General features: G+C 42.9%; 1 protein-coding gene across 3 annotated transcripts in view; it reads right to left on the minus strand.

Moving 5' to 3' along the window:
* Positions 1 to 11603, minus strand: part of LOC102455426 (uncharacterized) — a 108864-nt gene extending 97261 nt beyond the window's left edge. Inside the window, exons 1-6 of one of the 3 annotated variants that reach the window (XM_075930096.2) lie at positions 11385 to 11509; positions 10950 to 11043; positions 10645 to 10745; positions 8413 to 8482; positions 6828 to 6958; positions 2456 to 2544 (exon numbers count right to left, since the gene is read on the minus strand). In XM_075930096.2, the coding sequence (XP_075786211.2) occupies positions 2456 to 2544; positions 6828 to 6958; positions 8413 to 8482; positions 10645 to 10680 (326 nt within the window). In that variant the 5' untranslated portion in view covers positions 10681 to 10745; positions 10950 to 11043; positions 11385 to 11509. Of the gene's footprint in view, positions 1 to 2455; positions 2545 to 6827; positions 6959 to 8412; positions 8483 to 10644; positions 10746 to 10949; positions 11044 to 11384 lie in introns of all 3 variants that reach the window. The other 2 variants (XM_089777961.1, XM_075930095.2) reach the window with 2 other exon arrangements.
* Positions 11604 to 12506: the final 903 nt, after the last annotated feature.

The following is a 12506-nucleotide window of genomic DNA, read 5'->3' on the forward strand; positions in this document are numbered from 1 at the left end:
AAAAGGAGAATTCAGGAATCAATCAGCCTCTCCTCAGTCCCTGAAAAAAACACATCCTCAAGGAATCAATTTTGAAACACTTAGAGAAGAGGAAAGTGATGAGGAACAGTCAACATGGATTCATCAAGGGTAAGTTATGCCTGACCAACCTCATTGTCTTTTATGATGTAAAAACTGGCTCTGTGGACGTGGTGAAGATGGTGGATGTCATATACCTAGACTTTGATAAAACGTTTGATATAGTCTCCCACAGTATTCTTGCCAGCAAGTTAAAGAAGTATCACTTGGATAAATGGACTATATAGTGGACAGAAAGCTGCCTATATTGTCAGGCTCAACAATCAGTGATCAATATCTTGATGAGTAGTTGACAGTTCGTATCAAACATAATGTCCCAAAAATCAGTTGTAAGGCTAGTTTTGTTCAAAAGCTTCATTAATCATCTGGACGACGTGTTAGTTTGCATCTTCTGCAAGTTCATGGGAAATACTAAACTGGGGAGAGAGGTAGGTATGCTGGATGGTAGGGATAGGGTCTAGAGCAGGGGTGGCCAACCCATTAAACAAAGAGAGTCAAAACAGTGGCGGAAAAAATGTGAAGATCTGTACCAGAATTGTCGAGCGAAAAAAAAAAACCCAACACAGAAAAATGCTGCCTCACGGGTTAGGCTTTTTGGCCACATCAGACTCCCATCGGTCGACACCATTTTGCCGTGCCGGATGGCTCCCCTGCACCCAGTGAGCACAGGGAGCTGGGGGCTGTTTGTAGGGGCGCATGGGGTGGCTTCACGAGCCGCACTTTCAAGGGTGAAGAGCTGCATGCGGCTCGCGAACCACAGGTTGGCCACCCCTGGTCCTGAGTGACCTAGACAAATTGGAGGATTGAGCCAAAAGAAAGCTGATGAGTTTCAACAAGGACAAGTGCAGACTTCTGCACTTAGGACAGAAGAATCCCATGCACTGTTATAAGCTGAGGACCGATTGGCTAAGTGACAGTTTTGCAGAAAAAGACATTGGGATTACAGTAGATCAGTGGTCCCCAACACGGTGCCCGCGGGCGCCATGGCACCCGCGGGGGTATTTGTCTGCGCCCACCAAGTGCTCAGGGCTGGCCTGGCCCCGGGCACGTGGCGCATGCGCGGTGCCGGAGCCGGCCCCGGGCGCATGGCGAGCGCCTGCCCCGGGGGGCGCCACGGATTGACCGCCTGCACTCTGGGCACACGGCGCATGGGGGGAGCGCAGGCCCCGGGCGCGCGGTGCTTGGGGGGGGAGTGCCAGCACCAGCGCCAGCTCCGGGCGCACGGTGCTTGCAGGGTGCGCCGGGCGCACGGCACTTGGAGAGCGCTGGCCCCCGGGCGTGCAGTGCTTGGGGGAGGGGAGGAGAGAGCGAGCGCCAGCGCCGGCCCCGGCGCGCGGCGCTTGAGGGGAGAGCGCCGGCCCCAGGAATGCGCGTATGGGGGGGCCCCGCCCCCGAGCGCCCGGCGGGCAAACGGCCACGCCCCCTGGCGCCCGGCAACCCCAAATGGTTGGGGACCACTGCAGTAGATGAAGCACTGAATATGAGTCAACAGTGTGCCCTTGTTGCAAAAAAAGCTAACAGTACATTGGACTGCATTAATAGGAGCATTGCTAGAAGATCAAGAGAAATGATTATTCCCCTCTATCTGGAACTGGTCAGGCCATATCTGGAACACTGCATCCAGTTTCCCCCTTACCCGACTACATAAATGATGTAGAAAAACTGGAGAGAGTACAGCGAAGGGCAACGAAAATTATTAGGGGGCTAAGGCACATGGCTTCAGAGGAGAGTCTGAGTGAACTCGATTCATTTAGTCTGAAGAAGAGAGAGGGGATATTTGATAGCAGTCTTCAACTTACCTGAAAGGAGGTTCCAAAGAGGATGGAACTAGGCTATTCTCAGGGGTGGCAGATGACAAAAGAAGATGCAATGGACTCAAGTTGCAGTTGGGAAGGTCTAAGTTGGATATTAGAAAAAACTATTCCACTAGGAGGGTGGTGAAGAACTGAAATGGGTTGCCTCAGGAGGTGATGGATTTGGCATCCTTAGAGGTTTCTAAGGCCAGCCTGGAAAAAGCTCTGACTGCAATGATTTGGTTGAGATTGGTCCTGCTCTGAGCAAGGGCTGAACTAGATGACCTTCTGAGATTTAGGAGTAGTCAGCTCTCAGCACTGCCCAGACAATGCTGCTCAGGGCTACAGCAGCAATTTAAAGGCCCCAAAGCCCAGGAAGCAGTAGGGGCAGCGGCCCAGAGCCCTAGGCAATTTTAAATCACCAGGCCTTGGGGAAACTGCCCCTTTTGCCCCCTACCGTTGGCAGGTCTGGAGACAGAAAGAACATAAATCTGATTTTGCAGTCCAACATAATGAATTCACTACAGCATTATTATTTTATTAAAAATAACATACAAAGCATACAACTTTTAAAAATACCTCACCCAAGGTATGCATTCATGCTGTGAACATTCTCTGGAAATGGCTTCCCATTCTCCATATCTGTGATACCAGCTCCTTTTAGGTTGTCTTTCTGTTAAAACATTCAGATCTATGAATATTTTACAGTATTAAATATCAGACAATCATAAAATATCCATTTTTCTGTAACTCTACAGAAATGGCATTGTTCAAATACCTAACCAAAAGGAAACCAATTTTGCAAACACTGTGCAATGGGAGGATGAGTTAGTATTTTTTCATCAGAGCTTTCTTGAAGTTGGAGGAAGCAGTCTTCAACTGCAAAGATAGTAAACCTATACAATGTATCAACTCATTGTAAGTTATGGCTTCTTTCACTGCCCTAAGCACATTTAAAATTGAATATAATCAAATCTTTTTCAGAGAACTATCTGCTGTAATCACAGTAGTTGCAAAGTCAGAAAATGAAGCTACCACTGAAGCTGAGGGATCACCTCACAGGTTTCAGTAGCACAGTATCAATTCAGTCTTAAAGTGCACAGCTGACAATTCTTTAATTGTTGAAGAACTTCTCTGGGGTCACAGGCAATATTTGGATCTGGAATATCTATCTAAACAGCCTTTCTGAGGTCCTAACACAGATGTCGAAATTACAGGTGTAGTCAGGCCTTCTATACTGATGGAGTTAATAAACTGGATTTTAGTGCCTTGACCTTTTCTCTTATGTCCATCCCCACTTTTCATTACTAAAGTTAATAAAGACAGACACTACTTTAATTGATTAGAAACTTAGCCTTTGACAAAGATCTTCACTTCTGTTATATTACTATTTATTAAGTGTCAGACCAAAATTTTACACACACTAAAGTTTTATCACACTGCATTTATAAAATTTTAAAATGCTTGGTGTCAACAATATGGATCATTATCATTAGAGTGCTGCAAAGCTACAGATATCCACTTTATATCTGCAGATCATGTTTGTGAATCATGGATCATAAGTAGATATAAATTTTGAATCCACACAGGGCTCCAATTACCATCTACATAACTGTTGGTCACTTGCTTGATTTCTGGACTAACAACAAATTAGTCTAAATGCTGACTGCAGATCAGAAATGTCCAAACTGTTGTCACAGGATGACCAGACCAGCAACATACCAAAGGTGAATTCCTGGCATCGTTAACATCAATGACAAAACCCCCACTGACTTCAGTAGGGTAAGGGTATCACCCCAGAATTCAAGTGGTTGCACCTAAACAGTAAGCAATGGAGCAGATTCCAGCTTTCTTCATATTTGATGGCATAGTAGGAACTGTAGTATCTGTTGGCCATGTCCCTGCATTAATAATTTGAAAGGGTATAGGACAATCTGTGACACTAAAGTACATTTGAACAGCACTGCAGCCATCTTTGTCTTAAGTTATACCCATTTTCCAATCAAGTGTAACATACAATGCACTGAAATATCTAACAGTTTTCTGCTAGATTTCCCAAGTTAAAGGAAAAAATATCTCATCCTCAAAAGATAATGTATGAAATACAGCATTTCCCATTCTAATCTTCTTTGTTTTTGCAGTGGTGTTATGCATTTGGAGGAAAAATACAGTTTCATACCACAATAATCATGAGGACTATGTCTGGACTACATTCCTGTGTCGAAAGAGGAATGTAAATTAGGCAAATCAAAAGTGCAAATAAAGTGCAGATTTAAATATCCCGTGCTTCATTTGCATATTCACGTCCGATCGCTGTTTTGAAAAAGGGTTTTTTGAAAGTGAAACCACAGTTTAGATATGGTTCTTTTGGGAAAAAAAAAAAACCTTTTTCGAAAGAACCCGTACTCCTCATTTTTTCAGGAGTACGGGTTCTTTTGAAAAAGGGTTGTTTTTTTTTGAAAGAATCACGTCTATACTACGGTTTCACTTTCGAAAAACCCTTTTTCGAAACAGCGATGTAAATATGCAAATGAAATTCAGGATATTTAAATCTCCGCTTCATTTGCACTTTCCATCGAGTTCATTTACATTCCTCTTCTGACACAGGAATGCAGTCTAGACAAGCCGCTAGATTTGAAATACCTTAAGACACCCTAACTGCAAATCTACCAACCAGAAATTACCTTAGACATAATCGCATTAAGTTACCTACTAAAGAAACCAGCTAGAACTTGGTAAGTTACAGTAGACTCTCTGAGTTATGAACATCTTGGTAATGGAGATTGTTTGTAACATGAAATAAAACATTATGATTGTTTTTCAAAAGTTTGCAACCAAATATTGACTTAATACAGCTTTGAAACTTTATTATGCAAAAGAAAAATGTTGCTTTCCCTTTATTTTTAGTAGTTTACATTTAGCACAGTACTATCATGTATTTGTTTCTATTTTTTTTTCTTTATCTGCTGCTGCCTGATTATGTATTTCCAGTTCCAAATCAGCTGTGTGGTTGCCTGGTCATTCATGACTGTGATGATCCTAATGCTGACATTCTACTGTCTTAGAAGAAGTCAACGGACATGAATCATCAAGTCTATGCTAACTGTGGAATGTTCAGTTTCAGAAATCAAAGATTCACTATTATTTAGCTTATATAGCAATTAGAAATAAAAAATAGCTTAGGACTAACTCCTGCCTTCTCGTTTGCACCAGAGAGCCTGAGATATAGAGTGTGGCCGATCTTATGTGTAAGGTATACAAAGACTAGGGATGTAAAAGGTTAATCGGTTAACTGGTAAACCAGTAGGGTTTGGAGCAGCTCCCCACATGTCCAGAGCAGAAGACTGCTCCAGATCCATGGAGCCCACAGGAGCCTTCCGTCTGTGGCAGGCCTGGCCAAATTCCCCCCACTCCTCAGCCGCAGGTTACGCTCTGGATCTCTGGGAGCAGGGACTGCTGCAGAACCCACAGCAAAGTCACCCCAGGGGTGGAACCGGTAGCCTCTGCTGGCCCCACTCCTGGGAATGTGGCTTTGCTGCACCAGCAAAGCCGCCTCCCCAGGAGCTGGGCCAGCAGCAGCCCTTGCCACACTCCCGGGGAGGCTTCATTGTGGGCTCTGCAGTATAAAACTTATTTAAGCTTTATACTGCAGAGCCCGTAGTGTGTATAACTGTGTAACTGCTATGATTTTAGCAGTTACATGTGTGACGGCCCCCACTCCAATGCTTTATGAAATTGACTTATGGATACAAATACATAACTTGAAGATGCTTTGGACAAAATACCTCACGTAACTTGCCAATATTAATGTCTCAATCTGCTGGATCTGTCTATTTTATTTTGATGCATGTATCACTCTTGGATGTAAAGTTAGAAATAAGGGGCAGAGAATGGTTTATGGTGCAAATGAAAGCCAATGCTCAGACACTCAACGTCTGGGCGATCAACTTAACGACTGGATAATAGCCTTGCTTGTCTTCAAGTCTAAGCAGTGGCTGTTTTTAGGAAGACATACCATCCCAACCGGTAGGGTCTGACCAGGTCATTTTCCATTGAAGGTGGGAGAGAAAACAACAAGTTCTCACCCAAAGTAGAATCTATAAAACAATGAGAAGCTATCTGTCCCTTTGCCTTTGGCTGCATGACATACCCAAGGGAACAGCCGGAGACCTCATGGGAGAAAAAGATCTTCCCTGGCTTGGAGGTTTGCCCAAAATAAGAACAGTTTTAGGGTGAGTTTGGAATAAGCTTTAGTGTGTTAGAACTAGCTATGCATCTTCTTTTATTTTAAATTTGTAATTTACTTTGTTCTGCCCATTTTCACTTGCAACTACTTAAATCCTACCATTTGTATTTAATACAATTACTTTTATTTAATATCAAGCCCAGTGTAAATAATTGTTACCTAGGGGAGCAATCTGTGCTCTTCCTCCTTTCTTTGTTAAAGGAGGCGTAACTGAATGTGCTTTCAATGTGTGAATCTCTTACACAGTGAAAAATGGATTTTATTTGGGGTTCTGATCCCATTTGGGGGTTGATACTGTGTCTGCATTTTCCTCAGAGTAGAATTGATTCAGTGTCTTCATTGCTCTTCCAGGATGGGGGGAGGGGGAGAGAACATGATCTCAGCTGGGGGAGACCAGGAGATCTGGCCCAGCAGGACAGGGTGGTAAGAAGCTCAGGGGAGCAAGTGTCAGTGTCTTTATCATCACACGAGGAAACATCCCCAACGGGTCTTCTGTAACCACCCCTCATCATAACACAGTTACATTTTTAACTGCATTTTTACATCTCTAATAAGGACTTGTGGACATGTGGCTGTGGGATTACACTTTCTCAAATAATGATACAATGTGTAACAAAACTGAAGCCTCACAATGACACCACATATTTCAAAATGTATGAAAGAATTATCAAACTTCCCAAACTTGTATTGAGTCATAAAATATCAAATACCTCGTCCATCAGATCATCTCCAGCAACAACAGCTATTTTCAAATCAGCATTTGCTTTCTTTGCCATCGCTTGAAGACAAGCAGCACATGCAAGTGGATTCATTCCACCAGCATTACTAATGACACGAACACCTTAACAGAATAAAGTTCAGTGTTAAAATCACTAGTTATACTATAAAAAAGACTTTATACCCTGAGCCCTAGGATGCACTATTGTATATTGTCAAGCACATGATCAATCAGAACAACAAACCAGATGATGTGCTAGAGATAAATAATAGTTCTGACTGGTGCAACTATGAAACCTAATAATGTAAATGTTTACAGTGTTCACCATTTCACTGAATACTCTTGCACAGAAACATACAGCTGTTTCAGGAGTGGGCTCTCACTCCACTGTATTTACCTGCGCCTCTGCAGGTATGGGGATAACAGCTCCCACTGGCTGCACATCACTGTTCCCAGCCAATGAGAGCTTTAATCGCTAGTACCTGTGGAGGGTAAATATAGCAGCAATAGCCTACCAGGAGCTAACCCAAGTTAACTGCCACCTTTTTATTGCCCACCCTTGAACTATTTTACCACTGCAGGCATAATCATAAGAAGAGAATCTTAGGGAGACAGTACTACCTTTTACTCACAAAGAAAATTGGTATGGCTGCATACTCTTAACATTTTATTAGTATAAATTAGTATGTCTCTTCTACCAACAGAAGTTGATCCAACAAAAAATAATATTTTATCCACTTTATGTGTCTATCCATATAAACAGATTGAGATGCTCAAGAATTTGTTTTTTCAATGGAAAATGCTGATCTATCAGAACCAAAATTGTTCACAGGAAAAGGTTTGTTACAATAGATCTTTGTTTTTGACAAAATTTTGAAAAGTTTAAAATTGTCTAAATATTCGGTTTTGACACGTTCTAAAGAAAAAAGTTCAGTTCTTCAGTTTGAAATGACTTTTCATTTTGAATGTAATGCATAGCAAAGGAAAGTAGAAAACAGAAAGGTTGAAATCAAAACAAAATATTTCAGAATTATCAAAGTGAAACATTTCAGTTGATTCATTTTTTTTTAGATTTTCTGTTTACTAGAGTTTTCAAGCTACTTGCCCCATTTCAGAATGGGGAAGGTTTTGTATTTTTTTTCCAAATTTTAAAAATTCTCTGGGATGGGAAAACCATTTCCCAGTCCAACTCTACTCATTAAAGAGTTAACCCAAAAACTGGATATAAGTACATCTCAAAGGAGATAAGAAAAATGCAGGTCCCCTTTTAAAATAAATTCATAGCTCAATTTACAGTATGTAATATATTGTGTATTAAGAATGGGGAAAATTAGAATTCCCTTTGTTAAATGTTTTCATTCAACCCATATTAAAAACAGTCAGACTTCCTATATTCAGCTTTGAAGTAACAAAATACACAATGAAGGTGTGAACACTAACAATCTAGTCTTGTGAGGTTCTGAGGACCCCAACTAATATTGAAGAAACAATACAGTAGTTAAGAGTGATCAGCATTTAAAAGGTCAAGCTATAAATAATTGCAGTTATCCCAACTCATAATCTTATAACATACCTACCTTTCCTGTGAATGTCATTAATATAAGGACCCATTGCAGTCAATACAAAATCAGGAGTATAACCCATATCCTGAAACAATAAAAAATTGTTTAATTTACTTGCCAAATTTTGTCATGGGTAAATCATTTTTTTCTTTATTGGCTCTTAGATTTCAGAAAAGATTGAAAAACAACCTATATTTGTTTTCATGATTCTATTAACTACAACACAAATATACAACAATATATTTCCACAGGGGTCAATTATATATTTCAAATGCTATTATTTTAATTAACCTTTGGAATCATACAGGGAACAAATGATCAACTCTATAAAGTAAAATACAAAAAAATGCAACATAAACTAAACAATTCACACCTATCCCATTCAAAGAGAAGTTTTATTGAAGTCTTATGAAATGAGACAATGCATTCAAATTTCAAGCCAGGTGTGCTAACTCTCTGCTGGTGTAAACTGATAGAACTTCTTTGAAGGCAATGAAGTTCTGATAGTTTCATTGGGAGAAATTTGGCCCATTGTTTTTACATTAAATTGAATTTATCCACAATCTAATAGGACTACTCATGGGACTAAAATTACTCATGTGTCTAAGTCTTTGCAGAATCAGGGCCTGAGGACTCAACCCTGTTCTCAGTGAAGATAATGGGAAAACTCCTTTATAATTCCAAAAGCTTGGCCTTTTGAGGGATTGGCCAACTCCTGAATAATAAAGGCTAATGGTATTTATTACCACTCACAATTCCACCCTTAAACTGATATATGAATGATGAGGGATCATTTCCTTATCCAATGAAATGCAATGATTTCTGGAGCAGCCTAGAACAAATATCTGAATCTCAAATTTTATTATAATACTGTATGTTTATAACACTAAAGAAGCTTTTGTATATATTACAGTGCATTATATTCAGACATGGCTATAATGTACAGAATGAGTAATGGAAGCTATGATGATTGCTAAAAAATCTGTGTACACTATTTTAAAATTCTGCAAATTTTGTTTGCTAAATAAATGTGAAGGCTCCAGCATGGCTTTGGGGAACAAAGGCCACAGATTAACAGGTGGGAGATCACTGTGCAGCTGCCCCCCAGGACACAGACTGAGCAGTGACGCTTCACCCAACCCTGACACTGTGCAAGGACTGGGCCTACCTCTTAAGCACCATGGCTCCTCCATGCCAAGTATACCAGCTGTGGGCAGGCAGGCTCAGCATGATAGATGCCAAGTGTAGAGGGGCTTAGTGCAGGGGGATCCAGATATGAGAGTTGAGAGAGTTCTGTGTGAGGCAATCTGGGTGTGGGCAGCTCAGTGCACAATCCAGCTGTGGAAGGACATCTGAATGCACAGAGGCTTGATGGGTGGGTCCAATAGTATTGGAACTCTGAAGGGGTGGCTAGGTGTGTGTGGGGTTTGCATGGGGTTTCCAGAGTCTAAGAGAGTGGGGATCCAGGTGCAACTGGCTGAGGCTTGGTGGGATGGTAATTGGATACAGTTGGGTCATCAGGGTGGTCCACAGGCAGGGAGAAGAGCGTGTGAGGCTCAGTAGAACGGTCTGGGTAAGAGGGGGTATGGCTGCTCAGTGGGTTGGGTGGAAAGGGAAATAGCTCCCTGGACAAGGATCCCTCCTCCTGTAGGAGAAGTTTGCAGAACTTCCTGCAGCTGGGGGAAAAATCTAGGGGTGGGTCTGATCCGGTTGTGCAGGGGAAGAAGAATCTGGAGGTGAGTCAGACCTGCCTGTGCATGGGAAGCTTTGCAAGGAAAGAGAAAGTCCTGCCGTTCTCAGCCCAGCCAGGACTAGCCTGGTGCACAGCAGAAGCCATCAGCCAAGTCTTCCCCAGTCCTGCCCACTGCCCCACAGTGTTTACCTCTCTGCCAACTGCACTAGGCACAAGAAACATACTTCTATGGAGGGTCACATGACTGCTCTTGTAGATTCCTTTTGCTTCCCCATCAGAAAGTCATTTTCCTCAGGGAAAGTAAAGATATCTCTGCAGGAGACATAAATTCTGCACGTGCACAGTGGCGCAGAACTCCTCCTGCATCACTCAGCAACTGCAAAGATTTGAAGCACTTTTAAAATATTGATCACTTTGTGATGATATCGGAGCGTTCCAAGCAGCTAAAACTGTAAAAACTTAGTTACTAAATCAGCCATACAATTCTTGTGATTCCTTTTTTATGTGAAAATACTTGAAATATGATTCCCTAATCAAAGTCATTCTTTTCTTACCGGAGATTTGGCTTTTGCCGCAGTCAACAGAGACATTGTAATTTCAGAAAGATAATCAAAAACCAGAAAATCCAGTTTTCCTCCATAGAGAAGCTGAGGGACTAATGAAAATGATATTAAGTAACTCTTCGTTGAAAATATGAATGCATATGTTATAGTAATAGCCATTTCATTTTTGAAAAACTAAATGAGAAAAGCATGTATTGCGACTACAAAGAGAGACAATCTAGTAGTGATAAAACTGATAGATCAAATTTATGACTTTGGGGCCAATTCTGCAAACACACGTGAGGCATTTTACTCACTTAAGCAATGCTGTTAAAGTCGATGGGTGAGCAAATCATTCACGTGCTTGAGTGTCTGCTCAGTATTTTGTCGTGTGGGGGCTGAGGCTTAGTGCTGTGATCACGGTTTTATTTATGTGCCGGAGAGAAAGGGGAAACAGTTTTTAACCAAACCACCCAGCCAAGCACGCCCCGCCCCAACAGAACTACAGCCCCAGGCCAGGGAGGAGGCTGTGAGGCCGCACGCAGGCTTTGCCAGTGCCCCTCGGACACGAGAGATGCTCGCCGTCCCGCGCAAGTCGGGCTGACAACTGAGCGCCAGCAGCCCGCGCGGGGCGGGACCGGCCCGAGGGCGGGCTCCGCAAGGGACGCGGCTCTGCTCGCGGCCACACGCCCGCCCGCTCCCGCCAGGCTTGTTTTGCTGGGCGGCAGCCTCGCCCCGCCCGCACCCGGTACCTGAGGCCGCCGTGTCCCCCCAGAAGCCCGCGGCGCAGCCCACTCGCACGGCCGCGCCCGCCGGGGGCTCGCAGGACCCGCCGCCCACGGCGCTCCAGCGGCGGCTGCTCGTGGCCCGCAGAAGCCAGGGGCCAGCGGCGCCCCTCAGCCCCAGCAGCGCGGCCCAGCTCATGGTGGCTCCCGGCGGGCGAGGCCGGGGCGGGCTGCGGGAGGCGGAGGCGGAGGGCTGGGCCGCCGCAGACTCAGCCCCGGGCCCGATCCGGCTCCTGCCGCCTTCCCCGCTGCTTTTGGATCCAAAATCTGTTCTTCTCAAAGCATGTTTCTTATTTACAATACAGTGACTTATTGCGTGGGGATGAGCCGTGTTCTACATTTTAAATCAGATTGCTTTTTAAATGGTGCCAGTGAAATTGTTTTACTTTTAAAATAAATTTATTTTCAAAAAGAGAAAACATTATTTTCACATGATGCACCCTGCTGATGCTTTCTGGGTATGTCTAGTAAAAAAAAAAAATACCATTGCTACACGCTGTGGCTACCTCCAGACTGGAAGAACATCTAGACTATAACCAGTACTTTCAAAAAAGCAAGCCGCTTTTTCGAAAGAGAGCACCCAGGCAGTCTGGATGCTCTCTTTTGAAAAAGCACAGTTTGCATTACATAGTGCCTTTTTTCGAAAGAACTTTTGAAAAAAGGTGTTAGTCCTCATAAAATGAGGTTTTCCACGATCAAAAAAGCTGCTGTGTTTTTTCAATGTACTTTCAAAAGAACACAGCAGCAGTATAGATGCAGGGAAAGTTTTTTTGCAAAAACCCTATAGTCTAGACACACCCCTAGGGAGTGTAATGGACAAGATCAAGAAAGAAGTAGAAGGGATATTGGTGCATGGGATGAGAATTAACAACTTGAAGTTCATGGATGATATAGTTCTCGAAAATGACAAGCTAGTGAGAACAGTTCAGGTGCTAAATGAGGAAGGGAAGTGGTATGGACTGATTATGAATATTGATAAAATGAAGACAATGATATTTGGAGATAAGGAAATAGGAAGGAAGATCAGTGTAGATAGGCTCAAACTAGAGAACATAGAGAAACTCACGTATTTGGGGAGCAACATGACAT

Source organism: Pelodiscus sinensis, chromosome 4 (assembly GCF_052426305.1).
Source record: "Pelodiscus sinensis isolate ZL-2025 chromosome 4, ASM5242630v1, whole genome shotgun sequence".
NCBI lineage: Eukaryota > Metazoa > Chordata > Testudines > Trionychidae > Pelodiscus > Pelodiscus sinensis.